Below are 23,139 nucleotides of genomic sequence, written 5' to 3' on the forward strand. Positions count from 1 at the left end.
GGCCTATTGCCCCTGGTCTTGACTGTGGTGCCCCTGCAACCCCATTGACCAAGATTTTCCAATGCAAGTGCCCTTTGCAAAATGTTTATGCCTTCTCAGAGATGGAATTCCGGGCAAAATTTAAATTATAAAACACCCTAAGCAGCCACAAATGGAAGCAAAATTTGACCTTTTCACTTTTATTATCAATTTGATGCAATTTATTCAATCATATAATAAATAGAAGCTGCTTCAATTAAATATTTTTCTTTGTTAATAAGATGACCCGTATTTAATATTGCCTCTGCAGCAGGGGGGTTCATTTGATTGGTGGATTGGTCGTGGTTGAGTGCTTGAAATGGTCCAGCGCCTGAAATTTTCATCGGGTTGCTGGTCAAATATTGTGCGGCCCGTTTCTCTAAATGGGATTCTTTGATTTTACTACAAAAGGAAAAATATTGGCCTATTGCATGTGTAAATCTATCTTGTGTGCCAAGGAATCTTGTGCAAAGACCACTGCAAGAATCTCAGCCATGTCAAGATGGCTAAGGTTGCAGCACAGAGCATGCTTAGAGAGACAACACGATTCCAAGAGAACAGTTTCCCAGCAAGCATATTCAGTGATACAAAGTCCTAAGGGTTTTATCATGCATACACAATCCTATTACAGACACCATCCATTGATATGGTTTCTCAGCAATAAGGAAGATGAAATGTGGCCTTGGTATGGTTCTCCTAACCTAAGATTTCTGACTTACTACACAGTAAGTCAATGCAAGAATACAGATGAATACAGATAAATTATCAGCTATTTTACTGCTACACCATGTACACAGGTACATTTACAGATAAGTAACCAGGTATTTCACTGTCATTCGGGTACTTTTACTTAAATAGGTATTTTATTTTTAAAGAAGAGGTGCATGTATATAATAGAGTTACTGACTCACAACTAGTCTGACTACGTTGTGATATTTTGCTTTAAAGGCAGTGGACACTATTGGTAATTGCTCAAAATATTTATTAGCATAAAACCTTTCTTGTAAGAAACGGCTCCCTCTGAAGTGGAGTAGTTTTCGAGAAAGAAGTAATTTTCCACGAATTTGATTTTGAGACCTCAGATTTAGAAATTGAGGTCTCGAAATCAGGCATCTGAAAGCACACAACTTGACAAGGGTGTTTTTTATATCATTATTATCTTGCAACTTCAATGACCGATTGAGCTCAAACTTTCCCAGGTTTGTTATTTTATGCATATGTTGAGATACACCAAGTGAGAAGACTTGTCTTTGACAATTACCAATTGTGTCCAGTGTCTTTAAAGAAGAGGTGCATGTATATAATAGAGTTACAGACCCACAACTAGTCTGACTACGTTGTGATATTTTGCTCGCTCAACCTAATAGCAATGATCTGACTTTTTTTATAAGTACGTGTACATCAGACATAAACAACACATCCGTAGCTTTAAGTGTTGTAATACATCAGACATAATAACCTTATTCTTAGCTTTAAGTGTTACATTGAAGATGTTAATTCACAGCTGTCAAAACGATGTCCCATTCTAACCGTTCCGTTTTTCATATAATAAGCTCTAAGCCTAAAACGTAGATACTCTCAAAATAACCTCCCCACGTAACAAAAAATGTGACATGTTCCCACCTGCAGCAACAACAACAACAAAAACGTAGAGAGAAAAAAAAGTGAAAAGGAGAAATCCCTCATAGAGTCCAGAGTGTACTTACCAGCTTAGAATGGTTCTTCTGATATGGTTTCCAATGCCCATTGTTTATCACAACAGAACGTCGGGAACACTACCCTTGCGTACACAATCGGGGAGTTCCAAGTTGGATAGAAAAATTGCGAAATTCCCGCGGGCGAGTGCAGCCGATAAGTGTAATACAACCCTGAGGATTGATTGAACTCCAATTTGGGATGGGTTCGGTTTAGATTGTGTTCTCAGGTTAAGTTTAATGTGATGTCTTGCCGTTTCCCGTCTTGAATTAGGGGCCGTCTGACACCCCCCTTTATTGCCGCAGGTCCACTGGGTAACCCATAGTGGAAGGGCTCCCGGTAATTAAAGAATGAACGATAGCTCAGGATGGTGAAAAAAATTAAGTGTGCAGTGCAGAGGAAAGGTGAAAAGTGGACTGTAAAATAGAGACACAATGCAATGCATTGATACATTTTGTATTTGGGTATGTAATCGGTATGAATATAGACTTTGAGGTGAATAAATTGTACATAAATTAACATGGTGTGCTCTCATTTTCGGTACCTTATGGGGAGAAATGGCAATGCAAAAAAGGGAAACCAAAATGACTCCATAGGAGAATTCTAAAGACCGGGGTGCTCCACTGGAAAAATGTGTGTACAAAGTCTTTTGGGAACTGTTAATTGCTTGAACAAAGGAAGATTAAAAGAATGCTCAGTAGGTATGCATTTTTGTAACCCTTAAATATATGATTATCTTGGCTATTGTTTTTGTTAAAAACCAATGCACAGTGATCAAATCAAATGCTAGATGGATTGTAGAATACACAGACCCCTCCCTCTTTTTTAGAAAAATTGTACAGGGTAATGAATTTTATGTTACATTTTTTTGCCATTTATCATCTTCATCATTGAGCCTAAAATAACCTCCTTGAAGGACCTGCTGTTCCCCGTTTCTTTGTACTTATCACAACAACCAAGAAGACAGAGAATGTTTGACGACTCAAAGAAGTGTTGAGGTGTTGTTTATAGATGAGGGTAGATGGAGAAGAAAAGCGGGAAGCCACGGTCAACCTGAACCCAATGCTAATATAACATGAGCCCCCTAGCATATAAAAGATCAAATTCCTCCTCTACTCCTTCTAAAGATAAAACCGTGGTGTGCTACCAAGCTATGATTGTCATGTACTAGAGAAAGCACACCAATTCCATGGCTGTGCTTACTGCGGAAATCTGCGCTTATGGCCTTACAGGGCTTTACGGCGCTGTCCAAGCTTTGAATTATGTGGCAAAGCAGAGCCATGAAATTGGGCATTTCTCTCTTTGTGTGGACCTTATTTATACATTGACGTCATCACGCCGCCATCTTGCAGGTAAAAGAGATGATGAAACAATTGAAATGCGCATCTTTGTATGCGCTGCATACAGCATCAGCCAATGAGCAATTACCTTTAGACCTCTAACCACCGCAGGTTCATAGGGATACATTTTAATGTAGGTGTAAGGTGTAGACCCTCTCCCCACTACCACCTTCTCGATCATTACGCCACCATCTTACAGGTAAAATAATTGATGAAACAACTTTGCATCTTTGTACGCGCTGCATAAAGAATCAGCCAATAAGCAACCAAGGACAAAATAAGGGCCCTACTAAAATGACAACAAATGCATTATGGTTTACAGTAACATGTCAATCAGGTATGTGTAACCCCACCCCCTCCCCCTTCCTATAATATCACCTTCTTGCAGGCCTGTGTGCTTCGTTTGTGAAAGGGCAAGGGCACCAAAGCAAGTTTTCTTTGGTAAAGGGCACATTATGAGGAAATTGTAAATTTCTGCTAGAGCATTTCAAGTGCACCAAGGCAATGACCAGGGGGCATGAGGCACCCGCCTTCGGTTCTTGATTCCAAGGGAGTAGGCATCCATTAACAAGTCCAGTAAACCATAGAGAAAGGACCAGTAAATAAACTAAAGTCTTGCCAGCATGATAGAAGCTGCACGGTATCTTTAATGACATGCTTCATCACAGTCAGAAGCCAAGTAGAGTTGTGGTGTAATGATCCTATTGCCTTGATGCAATAAGCTGAGGTAATTGAAGATGACAGTATGAGGTATCCTTCAAGTCTCATCTTCATGTCATCATTAGTCTTATCTTCAAGTCAAGAAGTTTGCCTTCGCCACTGGAGGTTGCTGGCACGATACACTTCACTTTAGATTAATCTGTAGTGTTCTTAATAAGAAAATATAATTATTTTCACAAAACACAGGAAAGTACTGAGTATACAGTGCTAACACACATCTGTGTATATGGGTTAAACCAAATATTATTCTTTATCCCTGATTTAACATCAATTAAATTTAACATCTATTAAAATAGAATTAGCTGTTACTAATGCATACCAACCAAATAGACTACTTATGGTATAAATGCACAAAAAAAATGTTGATGGCCTGACGTTTTGAACCCAGCAAGGTATTTCTCACAGGCTAAAATGTTTATAATAAATTACGTTCTTTGTGAGTAAAATTGGGCTCATTTGTCTGTAGTTTTTTGTTAAAGACATGGACACTATTGGTAATTGTCAAAGAATAGTATTCTCACTGGGTGTATCTCAGCATATGCATAAAATAACAAACCTGTGAAAATTTGAACTTGATTGGTCGTGTGAGTTGCGAGATAACTATGAAGAAAACAGACACCCTTGTCACACAAAGTTGTGTGCTTTCAGATGTGATTTCGAGACCTCAAATTTTCTAAAACTGAGGGCTCCAAATCAAATTCGCGGAAAACAACTTCTTTCTTGAAAACTACATTACTTCAGAGGGAGCCGTTTCTCACAATGTTTTATACTATCAACCTCTCCCCATTACTTGTGACCAAGTGAGGGCTTATGCTGATAATTATTTTAAGTAATTACCAATAGTGTCCACTGCCTTTAAGGTACCCAGTGCAGGTCCACTGGTTGCATTTTATGAAACAGAGGAGTGCATGATAAAATTGTTGGTGGCTGGAATCAGGGACTAAACTTGTGTGACATGAGGCGAGGCTAGGTAATGTACGATGGCAGTACATACAATCATTTAATAAAAAATGGAAATTTTATACGTCTCAAGGTGTAGCAATTTTTGTGTCGGTTAAAACAAAAATATATCTATAAAAAAAAGAACTGCATTAGAAAAATTTCTTTGACCCACCCACCCACTATTTTGATAAGAAAAATGTGAACATTGATTTTCGTGAATGGCCCCTAAGCTCCTGCTAGGCTTCTCACAATAAACACTCTGCAGGAATCAGGAGAGCAGGATGCATGTGGATATTAATGGGATGGAGTAAAGGAACATCCATCATGTCCAAGGGATACTTGATTGTACGATTTATACAAATCAAAGAAAGGGGATTCTGAGTTAGTGAAGATCTTATTGTTTAGATGCCCCTTCCGGTACAAAAATAAATATATTACGTTTACTTTAAAAAAGGCAATCAATTAATCCTGACGTTTATAATACTAATAGAAAGGGATAGAATTCAATTCGAAAGTAAACTTTTTTATTATTTTCCAATGTTTGGCTATGTTTATTTGGTTTGCGGTAACACCATGTGTGGATCTACTTGCCAGGTAGAGTTTGTTCTTAGAGAACTGTCTTGCTTTATTCTACTGCCGCGGAGTAGATAATCGGAGGTTCGGGAGACTTCTCAGTTCTGAAAAGAACTGTCCTGCTTTTAACTATTACCAGGGTGGATGGATGGTATAGAAATTAGACTGGACTACTACTTTAGCTTATAGGATCATAATTAACTGTACTGCCGCGGAGTCAGTTCTGAATTGGTCTCAACGTTTCGACTAGCTTGCTCTAGTCATCGTCAGGAGACTGAATGTTTGGCTATTTCCCCATTTCTTGGTTTCATTCTCGTCCATGGTCTGCCCTCTTTTACTTTCATTACTGCCTTGATATCTACTCTTGTTTTAACTTTGTGAAGGAATTACTAATTTTGTCATTAATTTGTATATGAGGAAAAAAACATCTAGCTGTTGCAAACTCCTTACCGACCAAAATGCAAGAAAATAATTAATAGTCTGACGTTTCAACTCTAGTCTTGTATACGCAAAATTTATTTTTTTACATATTAAAATTGTTTTGCTTATTCACTTGAATGCTCATGTGCTTGTTTTGTTGTAACATTTCTATGATTTGTCATGTTCAAACAAATAAAACAAAAATCAGAAGACGAATATAATTCAGAATAAAACAAAATTTAAATCAACAATTACCTTTGATGATTAACAAAAAGCATTATAAGTATAATTTATGTACAAGTACACACATGGGGTTAAGTATGGATTTGCATAAAATTATTATCATTTTGAACTTTAAGTGTAAATGAACGTCTTTGTGTATTGGCGTAAGGGTAAATGACTTTCAAGAAATTTACTTCACTTGAATGGACAATTTTAAACAAAATCCAAGCAATCGGTCATTCTCTTTCTACAATCGATCATGCCCACACGCGCTAACAGCATTGTTTTTTTCGACAGGCATCACTAGGTTTTTTTTTTATAAACAGTATGCAGTGTTCATAAAAGGCTTTAAATGTTCATTTTGCCTTCGGCTATATGACAGGGGGAGGCTAAATCTTCCAGTTGAATTGCCCAATTTGATCCGCCTGCAGTAAATCATGATCAGCCGTCAAATTTTAAAATTTAGTTTCAGTTAGGGGGTGGCACAGGTACTTTTCTTTCTGCTTTTACCCCTGTTCCAGCCATTGTATCGGTAATGTGCTTGCGTGATGTGCGTTGAATTGGGATATTGTGTAGCTGTCGGTTTTCAAATTAAGCGAGAGTCTCCCCCCTTCGGCCACAGGTGTTGCATGAGTCAGACCGGCGCGGCCGTCGCTCGGTTGAAATTAAAGAAAGACAGAGCTGGGATTAGGTCTGATGACATTTGCAGTAGTCCTTGCGGATTTCTTGTTACAGGTGTTGTGTTTTGTGATGAGGAGGTTGGTTTTCCTCTCTTCCCCCCCCCCCCCCCGTGCCGTCGTGTTTTGTCTGTATTCTGAGCCTCAATGAGGTTAATTAGTGGATGGGGGAGGTGGTGCTAAGAGCAGTTGGCGCTGTCTGCGGTGATTGAGATTGGGAATTCAAGGTGTCAGGGAGGTGGCTTTATGCAACATGCTTATTTCACATTGTTATCAAACATGTCTGGAAAGCAGACCTTAGTATTGAGTTATTGATTTCTCTAATCCCAGAAACCCTTGAGGTTTGTGTTTGCAGAGTGGACTGTTATATATATATTACACTCAGTCATGCCAATTTTATTTTTTAAAGATGTTTTAACACGTTATTTCTTCATAGGCCTTGCACTAAAGCTTTTTGTAAAGTAGCCTATTTAGGCTAGTAAACTGTGCATTGAAAACTGTGTCTGGGTTTTCATTGTAAACAATTGTTTTTAAATCTTGGATTGCAAATGCGTAGTTGTTTTCAAATTTTGATGTTGTTTTCTTTTGCATACTTGTTTTTATGTTACAAATCTGATAATGCATTCATCCCTTCATATTTTCCCTTGTTTCAAAGTTTTCATCCCCCAGTAATATTTCCAACCAGGTTGATTTAGTTTGATTTCCTATTTTATCCTGACATGTCCATACAAAAACAACAGACTTTCATTGAAACTTGGAAAGGTTTCTCAGGGTTAGGAAGAAAAATACACTGCGCCTTCAACAAAAACAACAAAGAAACCTCTCAAGATTTGCTCTGTCACGTTCGTTCTTGAAAGTCACTTTTCTAACCACAATAATGTTTATTTTGCAGGAGAAAGCTTGCAAATGGAAAACGGAGTTTGGTATGGATGGATTGACGACCAACGGAGTCCTTATCATGAGACCTCGAGGAGGTTTCCAGTCTGATGCTAGACCGGGCGTCTGGCGAGAAGTCTCCGTAGGGGGAAATATTTATTCATTACGGGAAACCAGATCGTCGCAACAAAAAGGAAAGCTGGTAAGTCGCTTAAAGGGTTTAGATACCTTTTGTAGATCAAGTTTTTTTGGCCATGATATGAATCCCTACTCACTGTGAATGAAGATGAATGTAATATAATTTATCTGTAGAATTTTCAGCTTTATTAGTCGTTAATTTTTGGAGGGAAAAAAGGTGAACATTTCAGAGCAATGTTTTCAGGAGAGTCGCGTAAATCTGTTGTACATGCTAAAATAATTTTAATCTCACTGGGACATAAATTATTTTTTGTGAAGTTGTTTTACTAATTTCTCAAAAACTACAGCACCTCAGCAAGTAATATTTTAAGGGAAGCTTTCTACCCTCATTATCTTTAAACCATGTAAGTTTAAAGTGAATCTGTTGACTTTTGTGTTTTGTGTTGTACATACCCAAACCCTTTAACGAATGAAGTGGAGATTGTGGTAGAGAGGACAAGATCTTGTTGAGATTGACATCAGTTTCAATTATTGAGGTGTTATTCTTGAATGATAAAGTAGCAGAAGTGGTTGATAACTTAGAAGTGGGGAAGGACTAGTGGCTGTCAAAATGTTATTACAACTTCATTGAGAGATGGTATTACCATAGTATGCAGATAACTCGGATCCTGTCTTTTCCAGATGTTAAAGCTGTTGCCTCATTTATCTGGTTAACTTATCGTGTGTAATTCTTACAATTAACCTGGGTTTATTTTCATAGAGCTGCTTACAAGCTGAAATAGCTGAGCACAACAAAATTATGCTTACTGGAAAAAGGTCAGCAGCCAAACTACCCAATCTCACAGTACAATGTGTGACTGGCAGTTGGTGACTGGTGTCCTGCTCATTTCTGCTGAGCAGAAAATTGTCAAGCATTTTTTTTTCTGCCTAAAGCAGCTCTAAAAACAATTTGCCGTGCTCTAGAAATAGCTACATAAATAAAGAGTGGTGAACACAGTTGTTAGAAAACCAAGTGCACAAAATTGGTAAGATTGAAGAATATAAATACTCACAGATTTTTGCTGAACTTTCATGATTTATGGTCACGGTGAAAAACTTTTTTCCCATGAAATGCTTTTGTATTTGAGAAATGATTCAAAAAATCTCTCAATACCAAAACTTGCTGTTTGAAATCAGTGAAAACGGGGAAGGCTTTTTAGCGATATTTTCTTGTGACTCCAATGACCAATTGAACTTACACTTTCACAGGTTGTATTGTTTTAATAAAGTACAGCTAATAGTCTTTGAAAACAACCAATAGTTTGCTTGTGTTAAACTGCTTTTCCAGCCTTTGTGTGCGATTTTGTTTTTAGTCCTTAAGCAGATCAAATACAGGAATTAGCATGACAAGATGGCATATTTGAGTTTATGTGAATCTTCTGTGATGTCTTTATGCTGTGATTAAAACACCCTTGGCATAACGCAATTCTAGAATTTCTGACTTAAGATCACATCAGAATCAGTGGCAAGGTTTGGAAATTGGCTGAAAAAAAAACCATCAAAACCTCAATTTTCCGTGATTCTTTTGATTTGTATCTGTAAAAGCAAATGACAAGTTTGACGTTGCCTTCCGTTAACTCCGGAACCCGTGACATTGATTGTTTTATGCAGTGACGCATCAAAACCTTTTCAATACCAAGTAGCTACAATGCTGTCTGGTTTGATAACCTTATAAATACCAGGATATTTATGGACCTATGGGACGCTATTCCGTTAAGCTGGAAAGAGCGTGCACAGGGATTAGATGGTATTTAGGGTTAAACCATTGGAAGATCTTGGGAGTAGAGATACAGATGGGATATGTCTTAGGAGTGAGATTCCACAATCTGCTCACTGATGATATTGGCAATAAGACAACTTGGTGATTCAGCGATCTAGACCTCCCTCCCTCAGACGATGGTGAATCTGACAACTCAGTTTTCCCAGTAGAGTCAGGCACATCAATAACACGTCAGTGAAATCAAAAAAGAGTTATGACTCAAAACCGCAGGAAAGACGTAGCGCGTTGAGTCGTAAGTCATTGCATGACTGTGAATCATGGTGTGCCACACAATGCAAGGTTTTCCCAAAACATCAACAAATCACAATTTTACACTCAGTGCTCATGACACATGTATATAGGGGGGGGGGGCGTGGGCAAACTGAGGCAAAACTAAAACCAACCCTGTTATGAATTTCCTGTTTATTTACCTGCAATGTTGTTTCTATTTGGAAATGAAATAATTGCCAAAAATAGATTTACACCAGTTAGGAGAAATTGATATATGTAAGGGGCCATTTAGACTAGTCGATTTTTTAAAAAATTAGATTTTTATTTTTGGGGGTTAAATTATGCGTGGATTAGTCAAAAGAAATATAACTGAAAAATTGAAATTAAGTTTTTATTTAAAGTATACATTTAACACATAAAATTAACATACGAAAAAGAAGAAGACAAAATACCCAGCTCAAAATTTGGGGTGCATAGGTCAAAACAAAATTGGAAATCAAATTCTGAATGGCACCTTTGTTAGGAAGACATTTTGCATATTTTCAAGTACACTCAGTGAGGCCAAGGCTTAGACAAAGCTGTTGCCAGTTGAAATTTGAACAGTGCATTGTCTTGAGAAGATGTGTGGTTCATGTGTGGTATGTACCAGCACATTGTTGTTGTATGACTAAAGAAAGTAATGTACACACAGTCTGTCAATTACATACTTCTGGCATAAAATGTGTGCCATTATTATTATTATTTATTCGACCAAAATGGTACAAGTAGTTACAAAAATACATGGCAACTCAAAGAACTGTGAAACCAAAACAGAAACAAGCAAGAAACATACAGAATATCAAAGTACATCGTCTCCTGATGATGACTAGAGCAAGCTAGTCGAAATGTTGAGACCAATTTAAGAACTCACTCCACGGTAGTGCAGTTAATAACGATCCTATAAGCTAAAGTAGTAGTCCCAGCCAATTTTCTATATATCTTCCGCCCAGGTAGTAGTTAAAAAGCAGGACAGTTCTTTTGAGAACTGAGAAGTCTCCCGAACAATCAGACGGATCTACTCCGCGGTAGTAGAATATAGAAAGACAGTTCTCTAAGAACAAACTCTACCTGGCAAATAGATACACACATTGTGTTACCGCTAACTAAATATAAAACAACACAAATAAGATGATGACAGGAGGCAACTAGCTGAGCATGGAGAACAGCGGAATGATTATCATAGGGAAACGGAAAAATGAGTTAATGAAGGAAACATGCAAGTATGAGAAGTCAATTTTGGGAAGGAGGATACAAGAAAATTGCCAATCAGGAGGACCAATTAATACAATGTGGATCAGGGACAACAGAATTAAATAACTGTTGCTTGAAAGCTTGTTATCCCACACATACAGTAGTATAAGGCAAGAAAACTGAAAAAATAGACAGACTGTTTATGAAGAAATAATTGTTCATTTATTTTAGGCTTGATGTCCATAAAAATCCTTTGGGAAATCTCTCTCTTGTTCTTTCTCGATGTTTTCTTTCATGAGGTAAATTTTTGGATGTGAAAATATTGTTATAACTCAGCATAATTTGTAATTTGTAATTGTTTAAAAAAAAACTTTATGGTTATGATCATGTTTCGACAAAGCAATTTTTCTTTTTATGGGCAATAAACATTAAATTGAATTGAATTGAATTAAATAAGGATTGAATGCTGACTGATTGCGACCAGCATTCCTGACTGATAAAGGTATAGCCAGCTGAAATTCACAATGACTTAACACTTTTCCTTTGCCTCACTAGATCGATGATGAGAACAATATTCTTGAAGACGGCACGTTAATTGATCTGTGTGGTGCTACGTTACTATGGAGATCAGCAACAGGGCTGCTGAAAACACCGGTTAGTTCATTATCTGTCTATAGACATTTCTTTGCCACAGGGTTTATGGATTATTGGGTGTGAAAAACAAAAAGATGTGACTTTTGTCAGTAGGACAATGGGAAAAATTAAGTAATTTTTGCCTATAATTTGTTTTCACCCTTACACCAATGGTGTATTTTTTACTCGGAGTTCTGTTGAAAAAATTCCACTGGCAAATCCCTTGGGTGGGATTGATTCGATGAGAAACTCAACTTTGAATCTCAGTGCCCACAAAAACACAACGTCTCAATTTATAATGGGTTTGAATCTGAGTGGTTGTGAACACACAGGAGCCACGAAGCACCAGCAGTCGATTTCACAAAACGCTAGGATTAATCCTATCTGGAGTTAGGACGAGTAACTTAGGATGGGTTCAATGCATCCACTGCCTTCGGATACGGAATTTAACTCGTCCTAAGTCCTAGGATTAATTCTAAGTTAGGAAGAGTTTGGTGAAATTGACGGCAGGTCTCACATATTGATGAGTTTTCTAAATTGCCGTTATTTGTATTGTAACGTTACATGATATTTGAAACTTTTAAAGTTTATTGAGGGATCTTAAGTCACGTCTGTGTGTTTGTGTTTTGATTCTCCCCACTCACTGCAGACCCAGAAGCATCTTGAGCTGTTACGTCAAGGAATCAATGACACCAGACCTCAATGTCCGATCGGCTTCAACACCCTGGTCCTTCCCAAACACAGACATGCTTCCAAGGTAAATCATCCACTCAGTTTAGGGGTAGAGAGATAATGTGGAGGGGCCTTTGAGCTTTATCAATTAATCACAATTACTATTTGAGCAAAAAATAGTTATTGGCCTGACGTTTCGACCCTAGCAGAGTCTTTCTCAAAGGCTAAATGACAACACAACAAACTGGCTGGGCCTGACAATTCGACCCCAGCAGAGTCTTTCTTGAAGGCTAAATGACAACACAACTTCAAGAAAGACTCTGCTAGGATCAATCGTCAGGCCATTAACTATTTTTTGCATTTTTACCATCTTGCATCGGTCCATTTGGTTGGTAAGTTGTTTGCATCAGCTATTTTCTCAATTATTATTTGAAGTTGATAAACTGGGCCCAACTTCATAAAGCTGCTTAAACGACTTAAGCAGAAAATATTGCCTAGCAGAATTGAGCAGGATACAAGTAACAAACTATACATGTGACATGATATTTTAGCTGGGAACCCTGTTTTGGTAAGCATAATTTTGTAATGCTTAGCTACTTTTGGTGCTTAAGCAGCTGTATGAAATTGGGCCAAGATCCTTATTTATGCAATCAGACCCTAGTTGTTTTATGGTTGCAAATAAAATGATTCTTACCTTACCTATGGGCATTACAGAGCTGGGCCTATGCTTATGGCTCTGCTTACCGCCGAATTCTGCCCTTATGATCACCATTCTCCGCTTACTGTGCAAGCGCCGAATTTCTTCACTAGCCGTGTATACAAAAAACACATAGTAGCGTGTAGTAAGCACACACTGAAGCAAAAATTCCCTGCTTACCTGTGAAACATCGCGTAATTCCCTTCGGAAGATATTTTGGCTGATGTTTAATTTGAAATCATGTTTGATTTGGTTTTTACAGCAAATTGTTGATGAGAACTCCAAGCAGCCTTATGCATACCTAAAGTGTGGTCACGTCCACGGTTATCACATGTGGGACAGTAAGAGCACGCAACAGAAAACAGAGAGAACTTGTCCGATGTGTCGAGAGGTAAGACGCTGACTCATTTCAAAACCCAATTGAGGTTTATGGTAGAACCATGCGTCAAATCTCATTTGAGTAATGTTGGTTCTGAACTATCCCTGGTGGTCTTACACTTTCGTATTGTACTACAGTGACATCCTGGACATCAGGGTACATTTCTGGGGCGGAAAATTTTCAAAGCTTCATAACTCAAATCTTACCTGCAAGAAACCACCAATTTCAACAGATTCACATTCCATGGCAGCATATATTTTTCTGCGGTGGGTTTTGATCGTCATATTTTCTTCAGAAATCCGTCATTTTCATGAAATAATGCAGCTCCCAACGTTAAGGAATTCCCGTTTTTGTTCGTACTCTCACAGTATGCCGTGTGTACGCAAAACGCGCAAATCTTGCGATGCGTTTGCGTGTTAATGCTGTGCAGTCAAGACTACGGTGACCAATAATTCATTCGCTTGCGTCATGCATGCGAATGTATACGCGTACGCACGGCAGCAGACAACACTGTGAGAAAATGATCAAAACTTAACAAAACTTTAAAAAAATTAACGTTGGGAGCTGCATTATTTCACGAAAATGACGGATTTGTGAAGAATATATGACGACTAAAACCCACCGCAGAAAAATGTATGCTGCCATGGAATGTGAATCTGTTGAAATCAGTGGCTTGTTGCAGGTAAGATTTGAGTTGTGAAGCTTTGAAAATTTTCCGCTCCAGAAACGGGCATACAGAGAAAAAGTCCTATATAGGGCTAGTTCTGAACAAACTCGATGGTTGACAACTCAACGTTTCAATAAGTATGCTGTAATCGTCTTCATGAGGACACAGAGCATACTGGTTTCCCAAACTTTGGTTTGGGCTCCGGCCACATTTTATGTGGTTTTTCCAAACATCAAACAAAGCTGAGGGCTGAGCCAAAGTTTGGAAAAATGGCCAGTTAATTAAAGGCAGTGGACACTATTGGTAATTACTCAAAAAATTATTAGCATAAAACCTTACTTGGTAATGAGTAATTGGGAGAGGTTGATAGTATAACAAATTGTGAGAAACGGCTCCATCTGAAGTGACGTGGTTTTTGAGATATTTTTCCACGAATTTGATTTTGAGCTAGTCCTTGGCATTAGATTTTGAGGTCTCGAAATCAAGCATCTGAAAGCTAACAAGTGCGAGTGACAGGGGTGTTTTTTCTTTCATTATTATCTCACAACTTCGATGACCAATTGAGCTCAAATTTTCACAGGTTTGTTATTTTATACATATGTTGAGATACACCAACTGTGAAGGCTAGTCTTTGACAATTACCAATAGTGCCCAGTGTCTTTAAGCACTTGTAGTTACCTCACAAGCAAACTCTGTCCTTGGTTGGTTTCTAACTGTGGGTATTTTCTTTCTCCTTGTAGGCTGGTTCCTATGAGCCCCTCATCATGGGTAATGAGCCCAGCTTCTATGTGGATTCTGGGAACCCAACTCATGCATATGTACCCTGTGGTCACGTGTGTTCAGAAAAAACAGTCAAGTAAGTCCATGGAGTGATAGACGATATGAGTTACTATTCAATTTGCAATATTTTTTACCGCGTGAGGGCACTGCAAATCAAATTTGAACCAAGTAAAACAAACTGCTTTTCCGTTTTGTCATTATTATAATTTTATTTGGCAATTTGAACTGACCGCTAGCCATTGGGTTGGCTCAGCGTTCTAGTGGTAAGACATCTGATTTAGCAATGCAAAGGTCATTTGGGTTTTTAAATCCCACCCAAGTGTTTTGCTTGCGGATTTGTTTTCATAGAATTTTGAAAAGTACTGACACATGGGTGTATGGGTAAAAACAAGTTACGATTTTTTGCAATTTTTACATGAAAGCAACATGGAACAGCAGTCAAAATAAGATCAAATTGTGATACAAGGAATTTTGTAGTACAAGCGCCCTCATGCGATCAGAAATGCGATCAATGGAATAACCCCAACTTGTCAAGATTTTTTATCGGCAGCCATTGTAGTGTTGTTTTTACTTCATCAATTGTTACTATACTTTTACTACCACATTGCTTATATGAACATAATTGTTTTAATTGAGTGTTCTTTGCTTACTCTTCTGTCATGATGTAAACTTTGTTTTGTTTTGTTTTGTTTGAACTATTGTTGTATCTTCCAGGGTGATGAGCTATGTTCCTTTTTGTGGAATAAAACAATAAATCAAATCGGATAAAATCATATAATAGTTTGCTGGTTTTCTGGTATACATTTATTAATTTTCAATTGCCTTTTCTTTACTTTATACATAGATAAAGAGGACGTCAATTTTTTGTTTTATTTTGTAGTGTGTATTGACACGCAAAACCCAAATGCATTTCACTGTATATATTTTACATGTGCTAATATGTTTTGTTTTGGGGCAGCAGCCTTATCAGCTAAATCCATTCTTTTAGGGGGATGTGGGAATAGTTATATTTATGTGAAGAGCAGAAGTTACCAAGAGTGTCTGGTGGTACCTAGCGTCTCACTGTCTCTGATAAACTCATTGCATTTTTATCGAATGTTGAATTCATTTTGTTGATAGATATTTTCTTTCTTAAATTACTGACCTGTCTTTCTTCGTTCTTGTCCATTGTTAATTTGTCTATGCATTGAGCCTTCTTGATTACATCTGTCTTTTCAGGAACATTTTTCCTACCTGTACTAGTTTATTCCACAAGACATGGGACCCATAATCTTACAAGCTTTGCTTCTTTATGGGTCCCTCCACAGTTTCATGAATGTCCATGCTTATTATTCATTTAATTAATCTTATCAAATCACTATTTATCTCTTAACTTCCAATTAACATTGTCGCTGATTTGATTTTGATTTTTATACTGTTGAAATTACCTGATTGATTAATTTATCATTTCTTTTACATTTTCACATTCGTAGTCAATACAAATTTATGTTGAAAGTCAAAGGGTTGACCAGCCTTATAGCTGATCAGTCCCAACATCTTAATCCACTCTAATCCTTGATCTTAATCCTATCTTTAATCTTATTCCCCTGACAGATACTGGTCCCAGGTTCCCCTACCCCACGGCACCCATGCATTCCAAGCTGCCTGTCCATTCTGTGCAATGCCACTGTGCGGGGATACCGGTTACATCAAGCTCATCTTTCAGGAGGCCATCGACTAGATCTTGGGATCAGTTCGAGAAACCCCCCCCCCCTCATCAAGAATTCATCAGGTTGAAGAGAAAGAAAGAAATAAGAACATGATTAAGCAATCAGCTGATAGTTTCAACAGCTGGCGCCAAGTTTGCGCAAGGACTATCGTTGACCACAGTGTGACTACGTTAGCCCTAACTTGTGTATAGTCGATGATAATTGGACTACATTAGTCGACTATTTGGAACCAGCCTACCAGGCATGGTTGCATCGCTGGTTACCAATAGTTGTTTTCATAGCACAGTGCAGAGTGGACCAGTTGTAACAAAATTATAGCGTGCGTTAAGATGCCGGTCGCCCTGACATGACAAGACAAGAGTCGTTCGCACTTCAACTTCTGTGCGCATCATGACCTACAATTGTTGCTAAACAACCACTCGTTAACCATTGATCCATGTTGTTTCTTTATATTTGGATGGGTATGCTTGCAAGGCGACAGCCCCATCAAGCTGAATTAGTGTGCATCGCTAGCATTGTTGCTCTGCCATTATTGAAAAGTCAACGCAAACACCTCCCTTAAATCATCTTGAGTATTGAGAGTTGAATGTGAGCCAAAATATAGGTTCAATTCAAAGCCCATGCCTGTCTCCTTCCTGAAACCGTCACTCACAAATAGAATATTTTTAAGATGTGATTATAAAGGACGATGTCAGAAAATATTATGCTTACAATAAAGGGAAAGTTTTCTTGTTGAAGACAGGGCCCAATTTCATAGATCTGCTTTAGGCAGAAAATACTGCTCAAAAAATGCGTGCTTAGCAGTAATTAGCAGGATACCAGTCACAAATTGTACATGTGATATGGTAATTTGGCTGGCAACCTTTTTCTGGTTAGCATAATCTTGTTGTACTTAGCATGTTTGTGCATAAGCAGCTCTATGAAATTGAGCCAAGGTTTGGGATGCTTTGGTCTCTGACTCGGCCAGGATTTCCACTAATAGACTCCTGAGATTCTGTACAATGATCAAGCCAAAGATCAATAAGTCTTCTTTTTTCTTTCTCTCAAAGATTGATACCTTAATACATGTAATAAAAACAACTGTATTGTACAGTGCCTAACACCTTCAGAAGAATGTCTCTTAGTGCTCAGAAGAACAAAAAGAAAAAGTATGTGATGATGAAATTCCAATAATCTGAAGAGAAAGCTGTTCTTGACAGGTTTTGTTGATCATGCACGACACCACTTTCGTATAATCTCCTTTTGTAAAGTTTTTGTAAAACAAATTCATGACACCTTTTGCTGACCAATCCTGCTTTTTTCGCCTCACCTCATGTTTACTTTTTGCTGGAAAACTGCCCCCATCCACACCACCAATCCCCCTCAAAATAAAACTTACGTAAACAAGTAAATGATATTGTATTTGGTCGCATACCCCGCATGCAATAATGATATGACACTCTGATTCTCCTGATACCCAAGAGGTGCCAGACTACATCCTTGTCCAGCGCTGATTGTAAAGTATTTGAATAAGAATGTAAAGGCTGCACAATGATGGACAAAAGTGAAATATCGGTCACTATATCACCTTACCACAGATGTTGAGACAAACTTTATGTATATTAAATGAATATTGGGCAAGCCATGTAAATGTTTTGGACATAATAATAATATGTATTAATATAACAAATTTTAAGAAAAGCACTGCAAGAAATGATCTCCGTTGCTATTACCTCAAACATATTCTGTCTTTAAGAAAAACAAAAACAAATATTTATTTTTCGTATGTGGCATACAAACAGTTTTTGGTCATTTCGCAGTAACGCATGTACATGTAACTTTGGCAGTAACTGTGTAAAACAAATGTGTTGGGGACGAGTGTTGTTTGGACTTGAAATTATCCCGATGTCAGTTACAAGTGTGATTTTGTCATCTTGAATAACATGGAATATACTAAATATTGTCTGGTAATTTTAGCATACACTAACCACACTGTTGGCAATATGGGCTATGTGTCAGAGAGTAATACGGGCATTCAAAACTTTGAATCCTCCAAAATGTTCATGAATTTATGATATTTTTTTTTTGTAAATGTAGCAGTGATTGAAAGAAAAGCAGTATTATCATGACAGTTTGTTTAAATAGCTCTTTCAGATCTCTATAAATGACTTCTGTTTTGAGGTGCAGGTTTTTAAACTTGTTGCCAAATTGGCAGAGATTTTAACCCCTGTACGGTACATCCTTACAAAGAGGAATAGTGTTTCAATTAGTTTTGACGTTGAGGTAAATAAAATATTGGATATTTATTTCGCATTGGCAGAGCTGTCAATTCTCCCTGATTCTGCAGAAAGTTCCCTGAAAATTAACCAAATGCTGCCAAGTCTGTTTAGCACCGAGCTTAAAGCCATTGGACCCTTTTGGTAAACAGTATTGTCCAAGGCCCACACTTTGTGTATCACAACTTCTATATAAAATAACAAACCTGTGAAAATTTAGGCTCAATCGGACGTCGGAGTCGGAAGAAATAACGGGAAAACCCACCCTTGTATCCGCACGTTTCGCCGTGTCATGACATGTGTTTAAAATAAACCGTAATTCTCGATATCGAGAACTGATATTGTTTTACGGTTTTATTAAAAAAGTCAAGCATTTCAAGGAATAATATTTCAAGAGAAGTCTTTCACCACTACCTTCTGTAAACCCTGTAAATTATTTGTAAATCTTTGAACTTTTTTTCTCTTGGGTCCAATGGCTTTAAATCAATCACAAGAACCATCTCTGCCCTCACAGCTACCCATTTACTCCTGGGTGAAGAGAAGCAATTAAAGTTAAGTGTCTTGCTTAATGACACAATTCTCATGACCAGGACTCGAACCCACACCCATAAACGAACATATCAACGCTGCATACTTCTAAACGTGGGTCATAATGGCCATCATACATATACCTTGTAAAAAAATATATTACATTGTCCTGTGTTTGTTAGTTTAATTGGAATAATATGTGCATTTATTTGTAAATAAATTTTAATATTAATTTGAATAATATTTTAAATAATGCTTTTGAAACCCAAATGAAAATGAACACTTAAAATTCAAACGAAAGTTCAGCCGCTTCTTAAATAATTTAACCCCAGGTCCCAAATATCCCCAATTTACATGTAAACAGTTATATAACTAATTGAAATGGACGCAGTACATCTGGTACTAACCATCTCTGAATCAGTTTTTGAAAAAGGGCTTCTAGTAAGAAACAAGAAATTGCCAATAATGCAACACTGTTTATCCATCAAATGCAGTCTGAGCTTTAATCAGATGAATATTGACTATTGATATACTTGATATCTATTAGAGAAAAGATACTCCTTGCCCTGAATTATATTTATTTTAAGATGGTTCGTCACAGAACTTTTTTTAAGAGGTACGTCTTATGTAAGGATTCATTTGTCCTATTAATTAGAAAACACATTTTGGAACACTGAAGGAGAACAATGGAATAATTTGAATTATTAATGTAGGTCTGCAATATTGTTTTAAAAATAAACAAGGTTTTTTGTTTTCAGTTTGGCTGTGTGTATAGAATTATGGTTATTTTTTTAAAAGTATGGGCTGAATAAATTGATAATAATTATGAGTAACAATATGGTGGAATATTCGGTTTACAAGTAAAGTTGGTTCGCACATGCCCTCGCGCAATCAAACATACTTGAAAAGGCTCTATGAAAAGGTTTTTGAAAACATGTAGATGTTTTTAGGGAAATCTTTATATCTTTGGGGTATGAAACACACACAGTTATACCTTGCTTAACATATCTTCCTAGAGTTCTAAGTTTATGTCTGAAATGGGACTAATCCGAATTGCCGGGTGTGGCTACGGCTGCTGTTAATGGTTGTTGCTATGGGTTGCCTATGCTTCAACACTTGCTCACAGGCTGATGAAGTCGTAGCCATTAACTCCGAATCAGCCATAGATCCTGCCATGGATTAGACATCAAAAGTTGTAAAATGCAATGATGGTTTTTTATCAAATATTTAATTGATGTATTTATTACCAATTATTTTAACGAATTAATAGTTGGGTGTATATAAAAAATTGTTCCTTTTTTTAGTGATGGGAACAACATGTCAGTAAAATCGGAAAATACTCTTTTTGTAGCAGCGAAATGTTGAATTGTTGCCTTATTTTTTTCTCTCTGTTAGTCATAGTGTCCTTTTTTATAATGAAAATATTAACTTATTTTGTAGCTGAAAGGTAGCTTTTTATTCAAACATTGACTAAGCATGAGGGTTTTTCTCCATGGCCATTTACAATTGTAATTTTTCATTTAGGGTTTTTAAAGCCAGGGTGGAAAATGAGATGAAGGGTTGGATTTTGTTAAAATGAAATGTCTTGAAAAGAATGAATCAAACATGGCAAACATGTTGAACTTGCAGTTTAAAGGGATTGTATACCTTTGGTAAAAATCCAATAATTATTGACTATTAAAACTTACTTGGTAAGAAGCTAATGTGTACAATTTTTGAGAAACAATTCCCTTCCAAGGAATGTGGATTTAGGGGGACGGATTCAAACAATAATTCAATCTGACTTGAGAAACGTTTCTGCATGAAATGTTTCTCAGATTGTGTATTCCAATTATGGATTATTCTTCCTGCGTGGACATAACCACTTCAGATTATCAGCAATATCTCAAAAATGCTGTCACCTTTTGAAATGAAATTGTACAGGTTAGTTTTATTGTGTATATCTACATTTGCATAGGGTTGGAAGAATCAAACGGTTCCAAATACCAAAGGTATACTTTGCCCTTAAAGGGAAGGTACACGTTTGGTAGTTACTCAAAACAAATATTAACTTAAAAGCTGACTTGGTAACGAGCATTGGAGAGCTGTTGATAGTATAAAACATTGTGGGAAACAACTCCCTCTGAAGTGACGTAGTTTTTGAGAAAGAGGTAATTTCTCACTAAAATAATAAAAAAAATTCTAGCTACAAGTCTTTTATTCCTATCTGAAAGCACACAAATTCGTCCAACAAGGGTGTTTTTTCTTTTATCATTTTCTTGCAACTTCGATGACCGATTGAGCCCAAACTTTCACAGGCTTGTTATTTTATGCTTGTGATGGGATACACCAAGTGAGAAGCCTTGTCTTTGACAATTCCCAAACGCGTACCTTCCCTTTAAACAAATTCGTACATTGAGTTTTTGTACCACTTGTTTCTAACGTTTTATGTGTTAGTGTGTATTGTCCATATCAACAGTTCCCTCTGCACAGATAATATTGATTTGTCTGGCATTAAAAAATGCATTTTTCAATACATATGTAACAAATGTATATGGCCATTTATTCAATGTTTGTTGAGTAATTTAAAGGTGATTATCATCATCAATGGTGGTTTTATTGTATTGCAAATACGGACAAAGTATTCAAATATTTCCCTTTCCCTTAAAGGATTGGTCAAGCTGACAAACTAGTCAGAGAAAGTGTTCATGTTGTGTGTGATCAACCATAAACATGTACATGAAATAAACATTTGTAAAAATTTAGGCTGAATCCCCTGTTTGACTCAGGAAAATAGTGAAAAACCATGCTCAATTGTCAGCATGTAAACACATTGGCCATGAGTAAAATATTTTTCAATGTTTGCTTGAAATGCTGAGTAAAACAATTAGATTCTATATCTCAATTCTAAAACTTAACGATGAAAATCTTGCAAGGTTTTTATCACTATTTATTTGTGATGATGATGAAAACCTGTTAGCACATTATTATTACTTTGTTTTGCTTTACATACAGCGTGGAGAAAGCAACAGTCGTAAAATAAAAAACTGTGCTCAGGGCCAATTTGACAAAGCATTTAAGCAAGCAATTTGCTAAGCATAGACAATTCTTGCCTAGCAGAAAAACATTACCAGCCAAGTTGCCATCAAGTTGCTATTTTATTTTGCCTAGCATACAGTTCCTATGCACAAACAGTTGCCAAGCACAGAAGAACCAACCAAACCTTAACAGAAACTGGTTTCCAGATAAAATGCTGTGTAATGTACATTTGTTTGTGACTGTGGTTCACTGTTGACGTTTGCTTAGCACACAAATTTACTAACCACCATTTGCTACTTTTTCCTCATGAAATTCAACCAAGATTCACAATAAGAAAATATCTTAGTATGCTGTAAAATTGGCCCACTTCAAGAAAGGCTCTCCAGAGTCGCGCCAAACTAAATTCTGAGTTAAGTACATGAAAAGTTCAACATCTGAAACAGTAAGGAGCAACTGGGCGTACTGGAAGTCAAAAGATCTACCGTTGCAGTCACTCGAAACGACTCTAGGGCGACTTTGTTTCAGACGACGATCTTTTCATGAGGGGAGCCAATGTAGATTTTATGTTAAGTTAGCCTGTCTGAAACCAAAATTTATTTGGGTCGACCTAGAGTCCCTCATAATCTATTGGTTTGGTGCAACTCTGGCACGCCCATCTGAATCAGGTGTTATTTTATGTATTTCTTACCAATGGTGTAAGAAATACATAAACAGCCCCATTTAAGCTCGTCTCACAATTTGGCCCCCATACATAATATAAAAATGTTATTTTTAGCGTCCGATCTATAACTCCAATAAATCTGTTGTCATGTTCTGTATACAAAAATGGGGGGAAATTGTCTTTTTTGTTATGGTCGAGTATAACAAAGTGCGGAGTTTAAACAATAAAGACTGGGAATAAAAAAAACATGCCAAATATAA

At 37.1% G+C, this 23,139-nt stretch overlaps 1 protein-coding gene across 1 annotated transcript in view; it reads left to right on the forward strand.

Annotated features, from left to right (window-relative positions):
- The window catches only part of LOC139952730 (E3 ubiquitin-protein ligase pellino homolog 2-like), a 55,433-nt gene extending 32,294 nt beyond the window's left edge, over nt 1-23,139 (forward strand). Inside the window, exons 6-11 of the mRNA XM_071951974.1 lie at nt 7,500-7,685; nt 11,436-11,534; nt 12,163-12,270; nt 13,145-13,273; nt 14,669-14,784; nt 16,302-23,139. Of these exons, the coding sequence (XP_071808075.1) occupies nt 7,500-7,685; nt 11,436-11,534; nt 12,163-12,270; nt 13,145-13,273; nt 14,669-14,784; nt 16,302-16,428 (765 nt within the window). The 3' untranslated portion in view covers nt 16,429-23,139. The remainder of the gene's footprint in view (nt 1-7,499; nt 7,686-11,435; nt 11,535-12,162; nt 12,271-13,144; nt 13,274-14,668; nt 14,785-16,301) is intronic.

The sequence above is a fragment of the Asterias amurensis genome, chromosome 1, assembly GCF_032118995.1.
Source record: "Asterias amurensis chromosome 1, ASM3211899v1".
NCBI lineage: Eukaryota > Metazoa > Echinodermata > Asteroidea > Forcipulatida > Asteriidae > Asterias > Asterias amurensis.